Below are 22,789 nucleotides of genomic sequence, written 5' to 3'. Positions count from 1 at the left end.
CTGTGTGGCCACACAAACAACCCTCACTGCATGGCCGCTACTGTTACTATTATGAGTTGATTTTCTGACAGAGTCTTTGAAAGCACTTTTTCTTCAATAGAAGCAAAATTCTCTTGGCTCAGCTGTGACTTTTATTCCAGCAGGCTTCCAGGGTCAGTTGAATTGCAGGGCTTCCCTTTCGCACTATGACATTGTCTCGTGACATTTCAGTGATTGTAGCAAAGAATTTCCCACTGTTTGCTTTTTCTGAATATGATGAATGGTCAGCATAAAGCTCCCCTTCCTCAAATGCCTTATCTTAAAGTTGCTTTAGTCTATGAGAAGAATGGCTGCCATGTTCTTGGTCCACTCGTGGCTGCAGGAAGTAGAAGTTGGCAGGGCTCTCTGTAGACCCGAGGTGCCCGCAGTCAGCCAGGAGACGCATGGTGGTCTGTTTATGACTAACTTGTTTTCTCACTCGGGCCACCTTGATTCTTTGCCAGAAGACCTGAAGGTCAGCATGCTGGCCCCAGACAGCCAGCCAGACCTCGTCTGGGGGGAACTTCCATTTTTTTTTTCAAGGTCACTTCCCTTGCTGTACTTGGTATTCTACACCCAGAAAAACTCTTTGTTGGCTCTTAAGAATCTGTTAACTCTAAGTGGCCCCTTCTCTTTCTGCGGGCACATTAAGTATCCCAGTGCTGGCAGTGGGTCACGGATGTGAGTCACCGTCAAGGGCACGCCTTTCCTGCTTCAGACGGGCAACCCTTGATGTCCAGGCTGGACAGTGCCCTTTGTGCTCTTTTATTCGTTAAAAAGAAGTCCCTTGCCAAAGAATGTAGGGGTGGCAGTCCTCTCCTGCGAGAAGCGGGTATGTGCGGGGTGGACAGCCTTTCCAGAGGGCAGTCTGGCAAGTGTATCAAAAGCCTTAAAGGTTTTCTTAAGACCCAAGATTCTCACCTTTGGAAATTTTGTCCCAGGGAACTAGTGGGAGGTATATTCAGGAATTAGAAGAGTAAAATGAACTCTGCAGAAGGGGGTCAGTAAGTTACTTGTCATATCCATATGTTATAATACTGTTCCATTATTTAAAGTCATTTAAAAAGAGTATTGAATAGGAAACATTAAAAAAATAGTAAAATAAAGTCAATTCCAACTTGGGTTTAAAATATATACCTACCTAGGTTGAAACATGAAAGTATATTATTTCTGGGTGCTGGATGTCACTACCAACTTTTTTCTGTGTATGCCAAGAGCCCTACAGTGAACTGTGTTGCTGATGTCAGCATAAAAAGTAAAAGTGTGTTTACAAAGTAATTCTCATCAGCTCTGTACCCCATGGAGTCACTCTGCAGTAAATGATGTTAGTTGGCTTATCCATTCAGAAGTAAAATGGGGAAGAAAGTGAAGTCCATTGGACCTCATAAGAACATTCAGGACCAGAACTTCTAGTGAGAAGTGTAGGTTTCCTAATACAGATGTGTAAAACCAACCCCGAACAGATGGCTTGTGACAAACTTTTTAAAGGATATATGCATATACAGTGTATACTTATGTGTAGAATAAATACCAGAAATGTTGTTATTGCTATAGGGAGGTAAAGTTGTGTGTAATTTCTATTTAATCCTATTTTTCTGAATTTAGAAATTTCCTATAAATGTATTTATTCCCAGAAAGGCATTATTAAAATTAATGTATTAGTGATAAGTTAATAATTATTAAGATAAGCATAAATCAGTGGAGATGTTTGAAATGGTGCAGCAACATTTGGTTAGCTGTGGGGGCAGCAGGGACACCAATATACATTCTTAATGGAGTCCACAGTTAAAATAAAACCTTTTCTTTTTCTATTTAGAAGAAAGTCCCTTTTAATCTACACTTCAGACTAGAAAAAATGTAAGCCCTAAAGCAATGGAATACATCACAAAGGAAAAGACAGATTGGCTATATAAAAATTAAATTACGTAAGACTTTAATATGGCAGAAAACGAAGGTCATCGGAACTGGGAAATACGTTTTCTTCCAATATAGTAAGGGCTAAGTATACTTTGATATGCTTCATCTCAGCTGCAGCTGCTGCCTCTATTTGAAACGTGACATGTGAAATGTTAAGTCCTAGGCAGCTGATGTGCAGATGGCAGCTGACCTCATCCCTCCTGCGGGAACCGAGTCCACCAGCAAATGGCTTATTCTCAACTTCGAACTTTGGGGTGTGGGGTGGGGTGGTGGTGTGTTCGCTAGGCGACACTGGCCGTGGTGTGCCGGGTGAAAGTTCCCCTGTGGCGAGTGTCAGGAGGGCTGGGTGGGAGATGGGAATTACTGCGCATCCCAAGATCCTTGAGGATAAGGTGACTGCTGAGTTGGTTGGATTGGCTGAAATGTGGAGGGGGGTGAGTTTAGAGAGGCAGATGGGATCCTTCAAATTCATTGTAGTTGGAGTTTAATTCATGTGAACGAAAATGGGTAAGAGGGCAGATTTTAGGATCCTGAGTTTAGTGAGGGGCAGATAGAGGGTGAGGCATGCGGCTCCCTAACAGGCTTCATGGTGAGGGGCTAGAAAGCAACGTCAGGGCCGTTGCCCAGGGAGCCTGAGGGCAGAAGTCAGAGGAGGAAGTTACCCACTTCAGGACTCAACTTGGAAGGCAAGTAGACAGGTCTATTCTGCTGTCAGAAAAAATCTGCACACTTGAGCTTGGGCACTCACCACCGGGTGCTTAGTTTTGTTCTTAGAGTAGCTTCCTCACACTGATCTCAAAGAGTAAGTGGACTTTTGGGGAAGGACTTCCTGGTGGGTTTGGAACAGAACTGGGGAGAAGTGGCTCAAAGGCCCCCAGGCAGTTGTGGGGGCAGAGAAAGCTTTGGGCTGCCAGAGAGGAGCAGTCATCTGTGTCTCCGAGGGGAAGAGCAGGGAGCAGGCCTGGTTACAGTGGAAAGGGATCACACACAGGGTGCCTGGCCCCCGAAATGCTGCGGAACGTGGTTGGGGCTGGTTGCCAAGTTTGTCCAGGCTCCTCTCCACTGGGTGTCTCTCAGGCCCCCAGCAGCAGGGCTCCCTTCCCAAGAGCCCTGTGCCTCTCATCACCCATTTCCTAATCTCTCCCCCACTAGGTAGGGTTGCATTCGTCTTGGCATTCACTGAGTGAGAACTTGCATTTACAGTGAGAGTGTCACCGGGCTGGAGAGAACTGTAATGGAGCAAGTGACCCCTGGTCCAGCCAGGAGAGGTGCTCAGGCTAACGCTTAGTGCCTTGAGGGAGTTCAGCAACAACATCCAAGCTTGGGGGCTCTAGTGATGAAGTCTGAGAACTGGGAAGTGCCCCATCCATGACAGGGAGCTGTTGCAGCTTCATTTCCGTGCAGAGATGCTATTTGGGTTGTGGAAGTTGGAATAATACCTCTTGGCGAACAAAATCCTGGGCTGCTTATCACCATCCCCACCTACAGCTCCCCAAATGCAAAATGAGTTCTTACCACCCTGAGCAGTGTCTTCAGGAGGCAGTGGCCTAGAATGCCTCATAAACCACAAGGTGGAGATTCCATCTGGGGATCTGGCCACCTGCCAGGTGCCTCCCCATGTAGATACCAGTCTAGTGTCCGAACAGCCTTGTAGCTGGTTTCTCTGCCTCCAACCGCCTGTTCCCTGTTTTGCTTCTAGAGTGATGTTTTCTGTCAAGGTCTCTGAAGGAGACACAAGTGATTATCCCTTTTGTCTACAGGAGGAAGTTCATGCTTTTCCACCTCTGAGCCTCCTTGACTCCCATCTCTTCTTGCGTATCCCACACCCAGGCTCTGGTTTCACAGTGCATCCATATCCCAGCTACTTCTCACACCTGCCTGGTGACTCCCCCAGCCTGTGCTCCCATCATTTCTGCGTGGACAGAGCCTCTCTATTAGCGTTCTCCAGAAGAAGAGAACCAATAGGGTCTGCGTGGGGGAAGAGAGAGAGAGATCGGGATGTATTTAAGGAATTGATTCACATGATTATGGAGGCTGCTAAGCTCCAAGATCTGCAGTCAACAAACCAGAGAGACCCAGGAGAGCTGAGTTTTTCAGTTCAGATTGGAAAGCAGCTAAAAACTGATGTCCCAGCTTGAAGGCAGGCAGGAGTAATTCCTTTTTTTTTTTGAGACGGAGTCTCTCACTCTGTCGCCCAGGCTGGAATGCAGTGGCACGATCTTGGCTAACTGCAGCCTCCACCCCCTGGGTTCAAGCAGTTCTCCTGCCTCAGCCTCCCAAGTAGCTGGGACTACAGGCATGCGCCACCACACCTGGCTAATTTTTGTATTTTTAGTAGAGATGGGGTTTCCCCATGTTGGCCAGGCTGGTCTTAAACTCCTGACCTCAGGTGATCCTCCCACCTCGGCCTCCCAAAGTGCTGGAATTACAGGCATGAGCCACACGCCTGCAAGGAATTCCTTATTACTCAGCCTTTTTGTTCTATTCAGGCCCTCAACTGAATGGATCCACCCCCCCACACCAGAGAGAGCAACCTGTTTTACTCAACCCACAGATTCAAATGTTCATTTCATCCAGAAAACCCTCACAGACACACCCAGGGTAACGCGTGACCAGATATTTGGGCATGCCATTGCCCAGTCAAGTTGACAAGGTTAACAGTCACAGCTTCCTAACCCAGCTTCCCCCACCCACTTGAATCTGTTCTCAGAGCTGCAGCCATAGTCACCTTTTCAGGTATTAAGGTGGGGGAAGACATGCTAAGGCCCATGGCCTAACTCCAACCTGCCGGAAGCTTCTGTATAGCCCACAAGCTAAGAAGGTTTTTTACATTTTTAAATGGTTGGGGGAAAAAACAATATTTAGTGACAAGTAAAAATGATATGAAATTCAAATTTCAGTGTCCATCAGTAAAGCTTATTGGAACACACTGTGCCTTGTCTGTGGCTGCTTTTGCTCTATACTTGAAGAGTTGAGTAGCTGCAACAGAGATCGTATGGCCACAAAGCCTAAAATATTTACTGTGTAGCCCTTTAAGAAAAAGCTCATTGATGCCTGTATCTAAGGCTTCAAACCCTCCATGGTTTCCCATCCCACTCAGAATAAAAACTAAATCCTCACCACTGGCTTAGGAGGCCCCGTGTTGCCTGCCCTGCCGCCCCTCATCCTCTCCTGATGTTCTCTTGTGTTCAGGAGGTCTTCTACCCCTGAGCTTCGCATGTGCTGTTCTCTCGGGAGTGCCCATCCTTTCCCCACCTCCAGTGTCTGCCCTTCCCAGCACTTCACCTGACCCCCATATGTAAATAGTGCCCGTAGCACCTTAGTAGCACTGATAGCTGATCTATCATCTCGTTGGAGTTTTGACTGTCTTCCCTGAATTGAATATAAGCCGCATCAGGACAGGCACTGGTTTCCTTCACCAGGATCCCCAGAATCTGGCATGATGTGCCAATCAGTACTTTGTAGACATTATCTGGGATGGGAGCACATATTGCATTATCCGCCCAGCAGTACTTTGCTCACAGAATAAGACTGTCCCAGAGCACAGTCAACTCCAGGTGACCTATGAGCCCCTTGGAGACACCATCAGTGGCATCAGATCTGGGTTTTCCTTTATGGGGGCCTGGGAGTTGGGGAAGCCAGGGACCACGCAGGCAGAGCAGATACACAGTGATGAAGAAAGGGCTTCTGGGTCCCTGTAGCTCCCCGAGTCCATGCCTAAGGTCCAGCTTTATTTCTGATCTTAAATTCCACAAAATATCCCAGGACTTCTATTGCCAGGCCCCTGGCCTCCTCAAACAACACCAAGGTTTCTCCCCTAAAGACCCCTTCCCAGGGATCTTTGAGGCCAGGTGATTGAGGATGTCTGCCAGAGGCATGGATTCCTTCAGCCACTACCCTCTGGGGAAGAATCACGGAGTCTGGAGTACATTTCTAACATTTGTTTGCCCTCTGGCCTTCCAGGTCTGGGACCAGCAGCGCTGGCTACCCCCAGCCCAAGCAGACCCAGTGAGCTGGGGAGCCCCCTGTTTTCTTCCACTCTGGAGGAATGGCTTCATGCTGCAGTCTCCAGCCCAGAAATTGGTTCCTAGTGCCGCCCAGATTGGCAGCGAAAATCTGGGGCCGAAAGTGAACTCCCCAGAGCTCTGTTCCCATTTGAGAAAGGGAATTGAATCCTGGCTGGAGCAGGCCCACAGTGGACCATTTCCCCTTTGGATGATTCAAATCAGCAAGCTGTAGCCCGTGAGCCCCCCTAGCAGCAGGGGAACGGGGGAGGGCAGGCAGCTGGGCGTGAGTTCCCCTCCTCCCTTCTGGGCCTTGCTTGCGAGCAGCTCTGTTCTTATTCTATTTCATGAGACCGTTGCTTTCATTCGAACAAAAGGTCCCATTGTGAGTCAACTGAAAAGACCACTGCCCTGAGAAACAAGCGGCACAACCAGCAAGACTCTTGCTTTCCTCGGAGGAAGGAACAGGCTTTTAATGGGCTTTGCAGTCTGGCTGGGCTCCGGTCCGCCTGTGCCCTCCTGCGCCACCAGGGAGCCTCAGTTTCCTTGGAGGGACAGTGACCACTGGCAAGGGAGGTGGGATTCTATAAGCGACGTCACCCCTGTCTTCCCCATTTTTAGGGAAGCGGACACAGGTTTGCATAGGAAGCCAGCATCTGGTCGGGGAGGGATAACAGTTCCTGACAAGTTACACATAGATTATAAAATCTCAGGCTATACCTGGCCTGTCAGTTATAGTCCTTGCCTAGCCACATATGTTCAGGATTCCACAAATGTTTGATTTTTCATTTTCTTTAATAACTGTACTGTTGACCAACCTAAGCTTGGTAAATACCAGGCTGAAGCTAAGTTGCGCTGGCTTTTGGCATCCAAGCCTCCAAGCCTTCCTCTCTTTGTCTCTATAATATGAGGCTTTATTACAGCTGTGCTTGTCACTGGTGGGAACAGTTCCCCACCCCGAAACAACAAAGAAGCAAAACGCAATTAAATAGGCCACTGCACACATGCAGCTGTACAGGCTGTGGTGTTGCCTCTGGGGACTGGGGACCACCATGAGGCTGCAGGCATTTTCATCCATCAGCGAATGGAAGGAAGACTGAATTTAGTGCACGGATGATCATTTAAGTATAAAGAGGTTATAGGTTGTTTGTTTGAATACCAAATCTCTAGTTGCTCAGGATCCACTTGTAAGAGAGCTCCAAGTAGGGGCCCAATGAGCCATGTTTTTGCTTTAACATGGGGCTGTTCCAACAGTAGCAGGCAGTTAGTTACAACCAGGAGCACATTTTTCTCAGAAGACCCATAAACAGCTCTTGCTTCCTAGGCTAGCCCACTACTGGGCTCCAGTGTAGAGAGGAACCTAACACCCACTGGCTTTGCTGATTGCAATTCCTGCTCCACACCCCAAGCAGGCTCACACGGTGTTGCGAGGAGGTGGGGAGAATTGGGTCCTCTTAGACCAATCACAGCCGGCAAGGTCTGCAAGGAGCTGGAATCACTTATATATTGAACCAATATTTATTGTGATTGAATGCAGGCTCTTTCATAGGACACCCTAGGTTCAGACTCTGGCTTTGCCACTTACTAGCTCTGTGACCTTAGGCGAGTTTCACCTCTCTGGAACATTTTTTTTAATCTACAAAATGGGGATACTAATAGTACCTACCTCATGAGGCAGTTGTAACAATTAAACAAATTAGTAGACCAGGCATGGTGGCTCATGCCTGTAATCCCAGCACCTTGGGAGGTGGAGGCCGGTGGATCACTTGAGGCCAGGAGCTTGAGACTAGCCTGGCCAACATGGCAAAACCCCGTCTCTACTAAAAATACAAAAACTAGCAGGCCATGGTAGTGAGCACCTGTAATCTCAGCTACTAGGAAGGCCGAGGCAGGAGAATCACTTGAACCCAGGAGGCAGAGGTTTCAGTGAGCTGAGATCGTGCCACTGCACTCCAGCCTGGGTGACAGAGTGAGACTCTGTCTCAAAAAAAAAAAAAAAAAAAAAAAGAAAAAAGAAAAAAAAGTAAAATAGACATCATTATATACATTTTTTCTGTATACAAATACAGAAAAGAAAATATATTTAAAAGGAAAGGGGCATTAATAATTATGCCACCCAGAGATAGGCACCGTCAGCATTTCTTTCAGTCTGTCCTCTCAGCATGCAAGCACACTTGAATTATGCTGTTTATATACTTCTGTGCCCTCTCTTTTCTACCTAACAGATCTTGAGTGCTTTATAAGCATTCAGTATAAATATAACTTTCATGCCTGCGTCACATTCCATCAAGGGACAGGTTTCTGTAGTAGGGGAGTCTGTGTTTTTTCCCAATATTTCTCTCACCTCAGATATCATTGCTTCAATCTTGGAAGGCAACTTGGAGTATTTTTCTTGGGCTTCATTCCTAGAAGCAGAAACATATTCACTTTGAGTCTTTGACTCTCACAGATGTCAGGTGCGGTGAAGTGTGGTTTTATGGTCTTCACACAGACGACATACACCAGATTTATCTTAGCAATATTTGCTCCTCTGAGAAGGAAATTTCACTGCTCAAGTCTCACCTTGAAATAGATTACTTGGAGCTGGGCGTGGTGGTGTGCTCCTGTAACAGCTATTGGGGAGGCTGAGGCAGGAGGATTGCTTGCTTGAGACCAGGAGTTTGAGGCTGCAGTGAGCTATGACCACGCCACTGCACTCCAGATTAGGCCACAGAGCAAGACCCTATTACACACACACAGAAGAAATAGCTTACCTGCTGCTAAGCTACTCCTTTTTCCTTACATATAGTAATTGCTGATGTGCTGGAGCTCACCGTTCAGCCTGCACCATCCCAGGCTAGGGGTTAAGATCAAGAACATTATTCCATGTGCCTGGACTTGAGTCCTGGCTCTGCCATTACTCTGTGTGCCCTTAAGCAAGGCACATTCTCCCTCTCAGCTTCAGTTTCCTCATTTCTAAAGGCAGCTTCGAGGATTATATGAGCTGATGTATGCAAAGCACCTACCACAGGGTCTGGCATTGACCACAGGCTCAGGAAACGTTAAGCGTTTGTGTTGTGAGGCTTTGCAGGTGATGAAACTATTCAACTCTGCCGCTGTAACGTGAAAGCAGCCAGAGACAATATGTTTACACCAATTAGTGTGGCTGTGTCCCAAGAAAACTTTATGAAAACGGAATCTCGAATTTCACAGTTTTTATGCATCACAAAACATTTTCCAACCACTTAAAAATGTAACCACCATTCTTAGCTCACAAGCTGCACAAAACCACGTGGCAGGCTGGATGTGACAGACAGCTTGCAACCACTCACCTCCGCTAATCAGAGAGTGACCTGCAGGCAGTCTTGGGTCTGTTTAGAGTTTCTCAGTCCCCTGTCCCTGAAGGATGGCTATTTCCAAACCTGCTGGGGAAGGGTGAGGGGCCTGGGTTCTAGGGGTCTCACTTCCCCTCTTGTGGCTTCAGTTTCCCTGTCTGTGCTGGCAGGGTGAGCTTTTGGCTGTTTCCAGCTGCAGCTTCTTAAGGTGGCTGAGACTGTGTCATGGCGAACACCTGCTGGGTCTCTGGTTTTCATTTTAAAACAACCTGTGTGCGGCTGGGCACGGTGGCTCACGCCTGTAATCCCAGCACTTTGGGAGGCCGAGGCAGGTGGATCACCTGAAGTCAAGAGTTCAAGACCAACCAGCCTGACAAACGTGGAGAAACCCCATCTCTACTATAAATACAAAATTAGCCGGGGTGGTGGCACATGCCTGTAATCCCAGATACTCAGGAGGCTGAGGCAGAAGAATAGCTTGAACCCGGGAGGCGGAGGTTGCGGTGAGCCGAGATTGTGCCATTGCACTCCAGCCTGGGCAAAAAGAGTGAAACTCCATCTCAAAAAAAAAAAACAACTTTGTGCAAGGCAAGATATGAGTATCTTTCTGTGCATGTCCTGAGCCCTTGCCTGGTGCAAAGCTGCAGGGCAGATCCTGGGAGACCCCCCTATTCCCTCCCTTCTGGAAGTGTCTGGGTATTCTTAGGCCTCCCAGCCTTTGCCTCTGCTGTGCTCTCTGCCTGGGATGCCCACCTGGCTTGTCATCTCAAGTGCCACTTCTTGGAAGCTCCTCCTGTTAACCTCCCTCCCCCACCCAGGATGGAAGGAGAGGCCCCTCCCTTGCTCACCGCAGGATGGCACTCACTGCGCTGTGTCATTGTGGCATGATGTTCCACCGAATTGTTTACTCGCTGGCCTCCCCATTGGATGGGGGGCTACCAGAGGGCCACAGCCCAGAATTGCTGGCCTTTAGACCTCAGGGCATGCAGTCTGGAGTGCCAGAGTTGGTCAAATGAACAAATTTAGGATGAAGAAATAAGATAAGCAGGCCTTGCCCTTGTGGTATCTGTAGTCCAGCTCCCTAGAGAGGCTCTTGGTTGCAGCTAAAAGGGCCTGTGCTGTGCATCTACAGAGAGTGTTTTGAGTCCTGCGAGAAGAAATACACCATATTTGCAAACCCTTTGAAGATTCATATTTTGTGTTTTTTGCCCCCTGACCACCTCCCACCCCTCCCCACGCCCCACCAATCTTGGGCAAGAAGCAAGACCATTCTCCTTTTTCTCTGGTCACTCCTGTCCTTCAGGGGGCTCCCTCTGGCCCCGACTGTCCATTGCTGCTGAAGTAATGCTGTGGCCTTTCTCAGTTTGGGCCCCACCCAAAACCGAAGAACTTCTCCCCAGAAAGCTTCTACTTGGTTCTTAGTGTTTTCACAGTTATGGGAACCCAAGAACAGTGTCAGACCTAGGAGGTGCCCCACTACCCACCCTGTCTTTATCAATGTTGTCACCAAAGCTGTCACAAACAATGGGGTGTGGGCTGTCACATGGCCCTGCCTAAGTAACCACATTCTCGCTTCCTCCTTCCACACACAGCCACTGGGGGTTGCTCGGATCCGGGACTGCCGCAGGGGGTGCCACAGCAGTGCCTGGCAGCGTGGGCTGGGACCTTGTCACTAAAGCAGAGAAGCCACTTCTTCTGGGCCCACGAGGCAGCTGTCCCATGCTCTGCTGAGCACGGTGGTAAGTGCTGGCTTGCAAAACCCCAGGGAGTGGCTGGAGGTCCCCATGGGCCAAGGGCCTGCCTTATAGCTGCTGGCAGGCCCAGGTAGGACCGCCAGGCCCTTCTTGAGCTGCAGCCCCTGGGGAGGGCAAACTGAGGCTCCTCCGACTCAAGACTAAAGTCTTCCTGGAGTCTGTGGCCTTATTCTGTGACTCTTCTGAATCCTGCTCCTGCCAACTTTTTTTTTCCTTCTTTTTTTGAGACAGGGTCTTACTCTGTCACCCAGGCTGGAGTGCAGTGGCACAATCATGGCTCACTGCAGCCTTAAACTCCTGGGCACAAGTGATCCTCCCACCTCAGCCTCCTGAGTAGCTGGGACTACAGGCACACATCACCGCATGCAGCTAATATTTTTACCTTTCCTAGAGATGGGGTCTCACTTTGATGCCGAGGCTGGTCTCAAACTCCTGGCCTCAAGCCTCTTGCGTTGGCCTCCCAAAGTGCTGAAATTACAGGTGTGACCCACCAGCCCCAGCCTCCCATTAACTTACTTCCCTCCCTGGCCAGTTTGCCTGCAGCGTCTGGCTTGGCGGCATTCTGATTTTGAAAATCAGAGAAACCATGAGTGTTTCCCTAGAAATGATCTTATCCTCTCCTTTCCTGGATGGGAAACTGAGGTCGGGAGAGGTGAAGGGATTTGTTTAGGGGCGGAGCTGAGATTAGGTCTGGAAGACTCCAGAAAGTAGAGGGAGTGCAGGATTTCTCTTGAAGCTGCATGTTATGGACGCATAAAAAAGTTCTTTTCAGAGAAAGATGCATTCTTCCCACTTTTTATAAGACTGAGGAAATGACACTTGTCTGTGGCAAACTATTAAAATATTAGAATTAAGATACTATTGTTAGCAAAAGGGAAAACAATAATAATAATAATAATTAGAATACTTGGCTGGGTGCAGTGGCTCACACCTGTAATCCCAGCCCTTTGGGAGGCCGAGGCAGGTGGATGGCCTGAGCTCAGGAGTTCTAGACCAACCTGGGCAACATGGTGAAACCTCGTCTCTACCAAAAATACAGAAACTTAGCTAGGTGTAGTGGTGTATGCCTGTGGTCTCAGCTACTTGGGAGGCTGAGGTGGGAGGATCACTTGAACCTGGGAGGGGGAGGTCGCAGTAAGCCGAGATTGTGCCACTGCACTCCAACCTGGGTGGCAGAGTGAGACCCCGTCTCAAAAAAAAAAAAAAAATTAGAATACTCTTATTAGTTTGTATTTGAGATACTTTCAGGACACTAAAAGGAAATGGTGGGGGCCAGTTGTGCCCTGCTGTACACACACACACACACACACACACACCATATTGTCGATATCTGGGCTTCTGTTGCCTGGAATTCTCTTCCTCTTTCCTCTTTCTTCTGTTTTCCTTTTTTTTCCATCTCTGACTTTGAGGCCCCCAGAGCCAGGCCCCTCAGTGGGCCGGGGCCTCAGAAGGTGGCTCCCAGGCCCTCAGACAGCCCCAGAGTCTCTTCCGAGGCCGTGCTCTAGGTGGTTGATGCCTCCCTCAGCAGGCTTGGCCAGCAGCCAGGGGAGTTAAACCTCAGAGAGCGGAAGGGCTGGGCTGCTGGGCTGGGCCCAGAGTGGGGCATTCAGAGGAGCTGGGGAATCAATCATCCGAGAACCTTGGAGGGTGGACAGTGCCCCTTTTACAGATGAGAAAACTGAGGCTTGAAGGGGAGAAGCAGCTGCCTCTGGCGGCATGGCTTCTGGCTGCAGGATGCCCATGGAGTTCGTGGTGACCCTAGGCCTGTGTCTCGATTTCCTTTGCTGAACTTGAACAGGAAGATGGCAGTGGGGGCCAGTGGTCTAGAAGGAGATAAGATGGCTGGTGTGTGTGTGTTGGGGGTCTGTGTTTGTTAATCTGTCTGTCTACACAGGAGTGTTTAGAAAACTGTTTAAAGACAGTTGTTCAACTAACCAGATGTAGGTCTCATTGAATTCATTTGTGCCAAGTACCTTACTGCCTCTGGATCAGGCCAGCAAGTTTGGGTTCCAACAGGTGTAACTTGGTTCTTGGCGGGGTGGAGGGTGGGGAGGGGGGTGTAACAAAAAAATCTCAACTAACACTGTGGTTTGCAAGCCACCAAATATTAAACAGATATACAGCATATCTGTGCTATTAACTTTTCGTGAGGAGGGCTGGTCACCGTGGCTCATGCCTATAAATCCCAGCACTTTGGGAGGCTGAAGCAGATGGATTGCTTGAGCCCAGGAGTTTGAGACCAACCTGGGCAACATGGTGAAAACCCATCTCTACAAAAAATTTAAAAGTAGCCGGGTCTGATGGCATGCACCTGTAGTCCTAGCTACTTGGGAGGATCGCTTGAGCCCAGGAGTTCAAGCCTACAGTGAGCTATGATTGCACCACTGTAGTCGAGCCTGGGCAACAGAGCAAGACCCTATCTCTAAAATTAAATAAATAAATAAACCTTTCATAAGGGCGATGATAAGTGGGAAAAAATGTCTACAGAGACTCCCTGATGTAAGTTGAGGTAGATGATGGAAAGAGGTTGGAAAGTGTCAGCTGGCAAATGTGGTGTGAAAAGTGTGAAGACAGCACGTGCTGTGCAGTTCTGTGCACGTTCCCCTGCCTCAGTCACATGTCCTCTTCTGCAGAGGCATTTAGTGAGGCCCCTGGGGATGCCAGGAGACCCAGGAGAGCTCCTGCCCTCCAAAAACTTGTGGTCTGGTGGGGGCAGCAGAGCAGACAGCCACAATGGCTGCCAGCCACTGGGGCAAGTGTTGCGAGGGGTGTGTGCCTGCCCATCGGCTAAATCCTGGGCCTGTGGCCTGATCAGCAAGACAGCTGTGGTTCCTGCCTTCTGGAAGTTTAGGAGTCAATGTGAATACATTTTTAGAAAGTAAATGAACAGCAGAAATGATTTAAACACGGGAGGTGACTAATCGTGCCTGGGGCAATCTGGAAAGGCTTCTGGGAGGACTCAGCATTTCCCTGGCCCTCTTCAACCCACAACAACCCCATAAAAAGCGGGTGCTACCATTGTCCTTGTATTCCAGCTAAGGAACCCACAGCTCAGAGAGGTGAGGTGAGTTGCCCCAGGTCACACAGCTTCTAAGGGACAGAGCTGGGGATTGACCTGGTTTGATGTGACTCCCAGGGCACAGCAGGGCAGGGCAGGGCCTGTCCTGTCTACCCAGACTTAGATCTGCTGCCTGTGCCTCAGTTATCTGGGGTCTTTCCTTCTCTTGGTGACTACTTGACCCAAACCCTGAGATGCTCAGTCTTTTGAATTTTAGCATTCCAAGATCCTGCCCGCTCTGACCACCAGTTTCAGGATTCTCAGTGCAAGGTTCCTAGCGGCGTGGAGCCCCACGAGGATCTTTCCTGAGCAGCTCAGGGCGGCCACACGGCGGGGTCTCTGGAGCTGGAGTCTGGGCCCCCTGCAGCCTGCTCCTCCACACAGCCTAGATGGGGCCCATATGGGTTCTAGATGGGGCCTGGGCCAGAAGCAGCCTGGTTTTAGGGTGAAAGAGGCAAACGAGCAGTCTCTGACCTACTCTGTTAGGCAAGTGTTGAGACAAATAGGACGTGGTCACTGGAGACCCCTCTGTCGGAGCCCTGCCCTGGCCCCACTTCTGTGGGACTGTCTTTTGGCCTTCCAGGAAGAGGAGAGGTGGAAGGTGGGGCCTGGGAGTGATCCGGCCGCTCCGGGCCTTGCTTGCTAATCAGTGTGATGGCACCGTTAGAGCCAGTGAACACAGGGGTGAGGAGGAATGAGGTCACCAGATAGTGAGAGGATGAAATCATCCCTCCGCGGGAGGGGCTTCCACATATGTCATTTTTATTGTTGTATAATACATTTACTGTAGCAAATATTAAGGAGGTATTATGCTACCTGCCATACACAGTGAGAAAACTCAGCTCCTCCCCCTTCTACCTGTGTGGCCTCAGCTGAGACAAGATCTCTCAGAGCCTCGGGTTTTCTTTTATTTCATTAAAAAAATATGTTTTTTTCTTAGAGACAGGGTCTTACTCTGTCACCCAGGCTGGAGTGCAGTGGTGCGATCACAGCTCACTGCAGCCTTGACCTGGGCTCAAGCCATCCTCTGGCCTCAGCCTCCCGAGTAGCTGGGACTACAGGCATCACCAGCATACCTGGCTAATTTTTAATTTTTTTGTAGATATGGGTCTCAGTATGTTGCCCAGGCTGGTCTTGAACCCCTGCCTTCAAGTCATCCTCCTGCCTTGGCCTCCCAAAGTGCTAGGAGTACAAGCTCGAGGCACCGTGCCTGGCTGAGCCTCAGATTTTCTTTCTGTTAGATGGGCTGATGCCTGCTCAGCTGTGGCCTGGCTCCAGGCTGCTGTGTCTTAAAGCCCGTGGGATGGCAGGGACCAGGCTGGGGTGACCAACAACCCCCCACCCCCAGTTTGCCTGGGAGTGAGGGGTTTCTGGGGTTGAGGGACTTTCAGCACTGACACCAGGAACATGTAGGATAAGGTGGTTGCTTTAGACGGGCCCAGGAAAGGCGGTCTGGGCTTTCCGAATGTACCAGGTCTTATCATAACAGGTACGGAGGTCTCTGCTTTCTCAAAGCCCAAACACCCACGGGGGAGGTAGAAAGGCCGCCATCTCCATACCCTCTGAGTCTGAGACCTCCATTTCCTCTGCTCATCTGCCTGCAGCGCCGAAGAGAGTCCTCCAGATAAAGTACCCCCGGCTGGAAGCCAGCGTCTGGGACCTTCCATACACTCATTCAATTCTCATGATGATTTTTTTTTAGCAATATTGCCAGTTTTACAATGAGGAAACTGAGGCTTAGAGAGGGTGAAGCAACCTGCCCGAGTTTACACAGCCGCTAAGTGGGGGCAAATGTGGGATTCAGGCCCCAGCCTCTCCTCCACCCCAGCTGTCTCTGGGTGCAGGAGGCTGTGGGGATGGCTGTAGGGGAAGGGTGGGCAACAGTGACAGCCTACCTGAAGAACTGGGCCCCAGCACCCTCCGTGTTTCTGTGTTATTCTCCCAGCCTCCGGGCTGCTGCAAGTCCGGCCCTGACTCACCAAGATGCCTCCCCCAACCCGGGAACCAGGGAGACCAGGCCTTGCAACTTTGCCCCCACCTTCTCTGCTTCCAGGAAGTGGCTGAGGGCTTTGCCTTCCAGGAACAGAGAACTGCCCAAGTGGGGGTTGGTGGCTGTGAGTGTGCTCACAAGTATGAAATATGTCTCTAGGCTAATGGCTTCTTCCTAAAGTCCCTGCCTCCAGGAAAGTGGGGCCAAGGTTGGGCCGTAGATTCTTCCCCCAGATAAGAACTCTACCCCAAAGAAACTCTGCTGCCCTGAAGGCAAATTGGGAGGCAAAAGTGTGTGTGTGTGTGTGTGTGTGTGTGTGTGTGTTACATTTATTAAGCACCTACCGTAAGCTTGGAACTTTTGTTTTCTTGTTTTGTTTTGAGACAGGGTCTCACTCTGTCGCCCAGGCTGGAGTGCAGTGGTGTGATCTTGGCTCACTGCAACCTCTGGCTCCCAGGTTCAAGCAATTCTCCTGCCTTGGGCTCCCAAATAGCTGGAATTACAGGGAGCACCACCACGCCCGGCTAATTTTTGTATTTTTAGTAGAGACAGGGTTTCACCATGTTGGCCGGACTAGTCTTGAACTCCTGACATCAGGTAAGCCAGCTGCCTTGGCTTCTCAAACAGTTGGCATTACAGGCGTGAGCCACTGCGCCTGGCCTAAGAAATTATTTTAAGATGTGGGTTGGGTGTGGTGGCTCATGCCTATAATCTCAGTGCTTTGAGAGGCCGAGGCAGGAGGATTGCTTGAGGCCAGGAGTTTGAGACCAGCCTGGACAACAGCAAGACCCCGTCTCTACAAAAAAAAAAAAAAAATTAAAAATTAACCAGATGTGGTGGCATGTGCATATAGTCCCTACTACTCAGGAGGCTGAGGTGAGAGAATCACTTGAGCCTAGGAGGTCGAAGCTGCAGTGAGCTATAATTGCACTACTGCACTCCAGACTGGGAGACAAAGTGAGAATCTGTCTCTAATATAAGTAAGTCAATAAATAAATGGAAATAAATTAGTTTAAGATATGATCAGATTTGCATATTTGAAACCAACATAGGCCTGGCACGGTGGCCCACGCCCTGTAATCCCAGCACTTTGGGAGGCTGAGGTGGGCAGATTGCTTGTGGTCAGGAGTTTGAGACCAGCCTGACCAACATGGCGAAACCCTGTCTCTACTAAAAATACAAAAATTAGCTGGGCATAGTTGTGTGCGCCTGTAGTCCCAGCTACTTGGGAGGCTGAGGAAGGAGAATTGCTTGAACCCGGGAGGCGGAGGTTGCAGTGAGCCAAGGTCGTGCCACTGCACTCCATCCTGGGCAACAGAGCGAGACTCTGTCTTGGAAAAAAAAAAAAAAAAAAAGAAAAGAAACCAACATAATTCTAACTAACATATGAAAGAGATCAGATTGAACCTGGAAGGTGAGGGGCCCGTGAGTGAGTTACAGTCACCCGAGGAATGATGAGCAACTGTTCGTTCCTCCAAATCATGTGAATGAAGTACAAAGGAAGAGACTGGAAATTGTCCGGGTGCTATTCTTGAATGCCCACTCTGCATCAGACACTATTCTAAAAGTTGTGTGCTGCTGAAGGGTGTTATATCCAGGGAATGCAGGAATACCTGAATCCTGCCCCAGAACGTGGCTGTCACTCACCATAGGATTCTCAGCATAGAATTTTTAATTCTGTAAACACCAGCCAGTGCCAAGGAGAGCATGAGGGGAGAGAAAGAAAACAAGAAAGCGCAGGTGTTCACAATGCCAAGAAGAAAGATCAATGAGATGACCAAACAAGAGGCACTGTCTTTTCTGGCTACCTAGTAGGGAGGACAATGTAGAGTCTCTGAATAGACAGTGGTCCTACCCACAGGCACACTCAGTGACTATAAGCTTCCTGAGAGCAGGGCTGTTCTGAAGAGATTTGAGTTTTCTCCTGGCCATGGAGAGTGTAATTAAGTAGCCCTGGGCCCTTGAAGACTTATAGTGCAGGTTGACTGAAAGAACTAAATCAGCCAATCTTTGCTGAGAGGTTGTCAAGCAAACGAAGTGCTAAGGGTCTTGCATGCATCCCTTCATTTTATCCTCACAATAGGCTGTGAAGTAGGCACCGTCATCCCTGTTGTGCCTTGTGCAGGCAAGAACACCACCAAAGCAAATGCGACCAAGCCAAGACATTGAGAAGGAATGAGACAAACTGAGACTCTGAGGACTGGCAAGGGCTATGGAGGGTGGAAGCAAGATAGGAGAAGGAGGAAGACAGACATATAGAGGTGGCATGGCAGTGGGCAGGGAGAGGGGGCAGCAGGTAGAATCAGACTCCAAGAGGCCTCAAAGGTCCAATAAGCAGCGGTATCTGGGAGGTCTGTGGTTTACAAACTCTTCTGCTTATGGACTTCGTAAGTGGTCAATTAATCTATTTATGAATTCTGTGCAGGTACTACTTTACTCTTATGATAGATTATAAATAATGTAATACTTGAAATTAAGAAGGAGTGACATGAGGTCAGGCGCAGTGGCTCATGCCTAATCCCAGAACTGTGGAAGGCCAAGGTGGGCAGATAACTTGAGGCCAGGAGTTTGAGACCAGCCTGGCCAACATAGTGAAACCCCGTCTCTACTAAAAATACACAAATTAGCTGGGCGTGGTGGTGCATGCCTGTAATCCCAGCTTCTCGGGAGGCTGAGACAGGAGAATCACTTGAACCCGGGAGGTGGAGGTTGCAGTGAGCTGAGATAGCGCCACTGTACTCCAGCCTGGGTGACAGAGCAAGACTCCATCTAAAAAAAAAAAAAAAAAAAAAAAAAAAAAAAAAAAAAAAAAAAAGGAGTGACATGAAAAGTTAATAGAACTAGAAGCAGAAGCACTAATTCTTTCTACACCCCAGTGGATTGTCTTGTCCACAAATAAAGTGGCTTAACCAAAATGGAGAGGGAGGCAAATCAATTTCTATGCACCATCTAGAAGAAGTTAAAGGGCCCTCCTGGATGGCTTTATTCATGTTGATTAGTAATAATAATAACTGCTACTGGCTGAGGATCTTCTCCATCCCAGGCATGTCAGGGATGCCTAAGTCCCCAGTCCCTGCTCCAGACCAGACATGCTTCCAGCTGTGGCAGTAGAGGGTGGTGGTCTAGGGTGCTTGCTAAGCCCAAGGGTGAAGCTCTCTTGACATCCCTCCACCCATTGTCTCCTCCTAGGTGCCATGCCTCTGCAACTCCTCCTGCTGCTGATCCTACTGGGCCCTGGCAACAGCTTGCAGCTGTGGGACACCTGGGCAGATGAAGCCGAGAAAGCCTTGGGTCCCCTGCTTGCCCGGGACCGGAGACAGGCCACCGAATATGAGTACCTAGATTATGATTCCCTGCCAGAAACGGAGCCTCCAGAAATACTGAGGAACAGCACTGACACCACTCCTCTGACTGGGCCTGGAACCCCTGAGTCTACCACTGTGGTGCCTGCTGCAAGGCGTTCTACTGGCCTGGATGCAGGAGGGGCAGTCACAGAGCTGACCACGGAGCTGGCCAACATGGGGAACCTGTCCACGGATTCAGCAGCTATGGAGATACAGACCACTCAACCAGCAGCCACGGAGGCACAGACCACTCAACCAGTGCCCACGGAGGCACAGACCATTCCACTGGCAGCCACAGAGGCACAGACAACTCGACTGACGGCCACGGAGGCACAGACCACTCCACTGGCAGCCACAGAGGCACAGACCACTCCACCAGCAGCCACGGAAGCACAGACCACTCAACCCACAGGCATGGAGGCACAGACCACTGCACCAGCAGCCATGGAGGCACAGACCACTGCACCAGCAGCCATGGAGGCACAGACCACTGCACCAGCAGCCATGGAAGCACAGACCACTCCACCAGCAGCCGTGGAGGCACAGACCACTCAAACCACAGCCATGGAGGCACAGACCACTGCACCAGAAGCCACTGAGGCACAGACCACTCCTCTGGCAAACACAGAGGCACAGACCACTCAACCCACAGCCACGGAGGCACAGACCACTCCACTGGCAGCCATGGAGGCCCTGTCCACAGAACCCAGTGCCACAGAGGCCCTTTCCATGGAACCTACTACCAAAAGAGGTCTGTTCATACCCTTTTCTGTGTCCTCTGTTACTCACAAGGGCATTCCCATGGCAGCCAGCAATTTGTCCGTCAACTACCCAGTGGGGGCCCCAGACCACATCTCTGTGAAGCAGTGCTTGCTGGCCATCCTAATCTTGGCGCTGGTGGCCACTATCTTCTTCGTGTGCACTGTGGTGCTGGCGGTCCGCCTCTCCCGCAAGGGCCACATGTACCCCGTGCGTAATTACTCCCCCACCGAGATGGTCTGCATCTCATCCCTGTTGCCTGATGGGGGTGAGGGGCCCTCTGCCACAGCCAATGGGGGCCTGTCCAAGGCCAAGAGCCAGGGCCTGACGCCAGAGCCCAGGGAGGACCGTGAGGGGGATGACCTCACCCTGCACAGCTTCCTCCCTTAGCTCACTCTGCCATCTGTTTTGGCAAGACCCCACCTCCACGGTCTCTCCTGGGCCACCCCTGAGTGCCCAGACCCCATTCCACAGCTCTGGGCTTCCTCGGAGACCCCTGGGGATGGGGATCTTCAGGGAAGGAACTCTGGCCACCCAAACAGGACAAGAGCAGCCTGGGGCCAAGCAGACGGGCAAGTGGAGCCACCTCTTTCCTCCCTCCACGGATGAAGCCCAGCCACATTTCAGCCGAGGTCCAAGGCAGGAGGCCATTTACTTGAGACAGATTCTCTCCTTTTTCCTGTCCCCCATCTTCTCTGGGTCCCTCTAACATCTCCCATGGCTCTCCCCGCTTCTCCTGGTCACTGGAGTCTCCTCCCCATGTACCCAAGGAAGATGGAGTTCCCCCATCCCACACGCACTGCACTGCCATTGTCTTTTGGTTGCCATGGTCACCAAACAGGAAGTGGACATTCTAAGGGAGGAGTACTGAAGAGTGACGGACTTCTGAGGCTGTTTCCTGCTGCTCCTCTGACTTGGGGCAGCTTGGGTCTTCTTGGGCACCTCTCTGGGAAAACCCAGGGTGAGGTTCAGCCTGTGAGGGCTGGGATGGGTTTCGTGGGCCCAAGGGCAGACCTTTCTTTGGGACTGTGTGGACCAAGGAGCTTCCATCTAGTGACAAGTGACCCCCAGCTATCGTCTCTTGCCTTCCCCTGTGGCCATTTTCCAGGGTGGGCTCTGTCTTGTTCACTGCAGTATCCCAACTGCAGGTCCAGTGCAGGCAATAAATATGTGATGGACAAACGATAGCGGAATCCTTCAAGGTTTCAAGGCTGTCTCCTTCAGGCAGCCTTCCCGGAATTCTCCATCCCTCAGTGCAGGATGGGGGCTGGTCCTCAGCTGTCTGCCCTCAGCCCCTGGCCCCCCAGGAAGCCTCTTTCATGGGCTGTTAGGTTGACTTCAGTTTTGCCTCTTGGACAACAGGGGGTCTTGTACATCCTTGGGTGACCAGGAAAAGTTCAGGCTATGGGGGGGCCAAAGGGAGGGCTGCCCCTTCCCCACCAGTGACCACTTTATTCCACTTCCTCCATTACCCAGTTTTGGCCCACAGAGTTTGGTCCCCCCCAAACCTCGGACCAATATCCCTCTAAACATCAATCTATCCTCCTGTTAAAGAAAAAAAAAATGGGACTGGGAGCGGTGGCTCATGCCTGTAATCCCAGTACTTTGGGAGGCTGAGGCAGGTACATCACCTGAGGTCAGGAGTTCAAGACTAGCCTGGCCAACATAGTGAAACCCTGTCTCTACTAAAAATACAAAAATTAGTCAGGTGTGGTGGCACATGCCTGTAGTCCCAGCTACTGGGGAGGCTGAGGCAGGAGAATTGCTTGAACCCGGGAGGCGGACGAGGTTGCAGTGAGCTGAGATCACGCTACTGCACTCCAGCCTGGGTGACAGAGTAAGACTCCGTCTCAAAAAAAAAAAAGATTCAATGACCCTTGTTAAAGCATGGTAAGGAAGACTTTGTTCAAGGGGAGTGGGACTCTCTCAATCACTGCAGGGACTGCAGCTATGGGATTTTGCAGTGGGGGCATTTGGGCTCAACTGTGAGTACAGCAGGGGCAAGTGGGAACTGATAGCCAGGGAACAGGGCTGGATATCTGCAGCTGGAAAATTACCAAGAGGAAACATCAGGGGAAGGGGAATTCTGGCTAAACTGACTGCTGGGGATGGGTTCTCGGTCATTTTCTACACTGACCTAACAGGATTCATACTGGAGGCAGGCCAGGGTGCTCAGACATCACCGGGGGGATGGTGGCAGATGAAGAACGTGATCAGCTATAGGAGGTGATCAGATATGGGAGGTGATCAGATATGGAGTGGTGGGGGGAGGGTTGTTGCTAAGCTGATTTAGCAGAGTTCTTGTTAGAACTGGATTTTATTTATTTATTTATTTTGAGATGGAGTTTTGCTCTTGTTGCCCAGGCTGGAGTGCAATGGCGCGATCTGGCTCACTGCAACCTCCGCCTCCTGAGTTCAAGCGATTCTCCTGCCTCAGCCTCCTGAGTAGCTGGGATTACAGGCATGCGCCACCACGCCCAGCTAATTTTGTATTTTTAGTAGAGATGGTGTTTCTCTATGTTGGTCAGGCTGGTCTCGAACTCCCGACCTCAGGTGATTCGCCCGCCTTGGCCTCCCAAAGTGCTGGGATTACAGGTGTGAGCCACCACTCCCGGCCCAGAACTGGATTTT

The 22,789-nt window shown here is 50.2% G+C and overlaps 1 protein-coding gene and 1 long non-coding RNA gene across 2 annotated transcripts; one reads left to right on the top strand and one right to left on the bottom strand.

The window, feature by feature from the left end:
• Positions 1 to 1,928: 1,928 nt before the first annotated feature.
• Positions 1,929 to 8,932, bottom strand: LOC107967634 (uncharacterized). The gene is made up of 3 exons (XR_001708259.3): positions 8,693 to 8,932; positions 8,284 to 8,344; positions 1,929 to 3,903 (listed from the first exon to the last, which is right to left on the bottom strand). It is a non-coding gene; the product is annotated as an uncharacterized LOC107967634 (long non-coding RNA).
• Positions 8,933 to 10,397: 1,465 nt separating this feature from the next.
• On the top strand, positions 10,398 to 21,340 carry SELPLG (selectin P ligand). The gene is made up of 2 exons (XM_016924121.4): positions 10,398 to 10,992; positions 19,245 to 21,340. The coding sequence occupies exon 2, from the start codon at positions 19,250 to 19,252 to the stop codon at positions 20,546 to 20,548; it is 1,299 nt and encodes a 432-aa protein (XP_016779610.1). The 5' UTR covers positions 10,398 to 10,992; positions 19,245 to 19,249; the 3' UTR covers positions 20,549 to 21,340.
• Positions 21,341 to 22,789: the final 1,449 nt, after the last annotated feature.

The sequence above is a fragment of the Pan troglodytes genome, chromosome 10 (assembly GCF_028858775.2).
Source record: "Pan troglodytes isolate AG18354 chromosome 10, NHGRI_mPanTro3-v2.0_pri, whole genome shotgun sequence".
Lineage (NCBI taxonomy): Eukaryota > Metazoa > Chordata > Mammalia > Primates > Hominidae > Pan > Pan troglodytes.
Note: the sequence above shows the minus strand (reverse complement) of the source record. Positions and strands in the feature narration are given on the sequence as shown.

What these genes read in the sequence shown, in the direction of transcription:
- SELPLG (XM_016924121.4), top strand. Translation starts at nt 19,250, where the DNA reads ATGCCTCTGCAACTCCTCCTGCTGCTGATCCTACTGGGCCCTGGCAAC.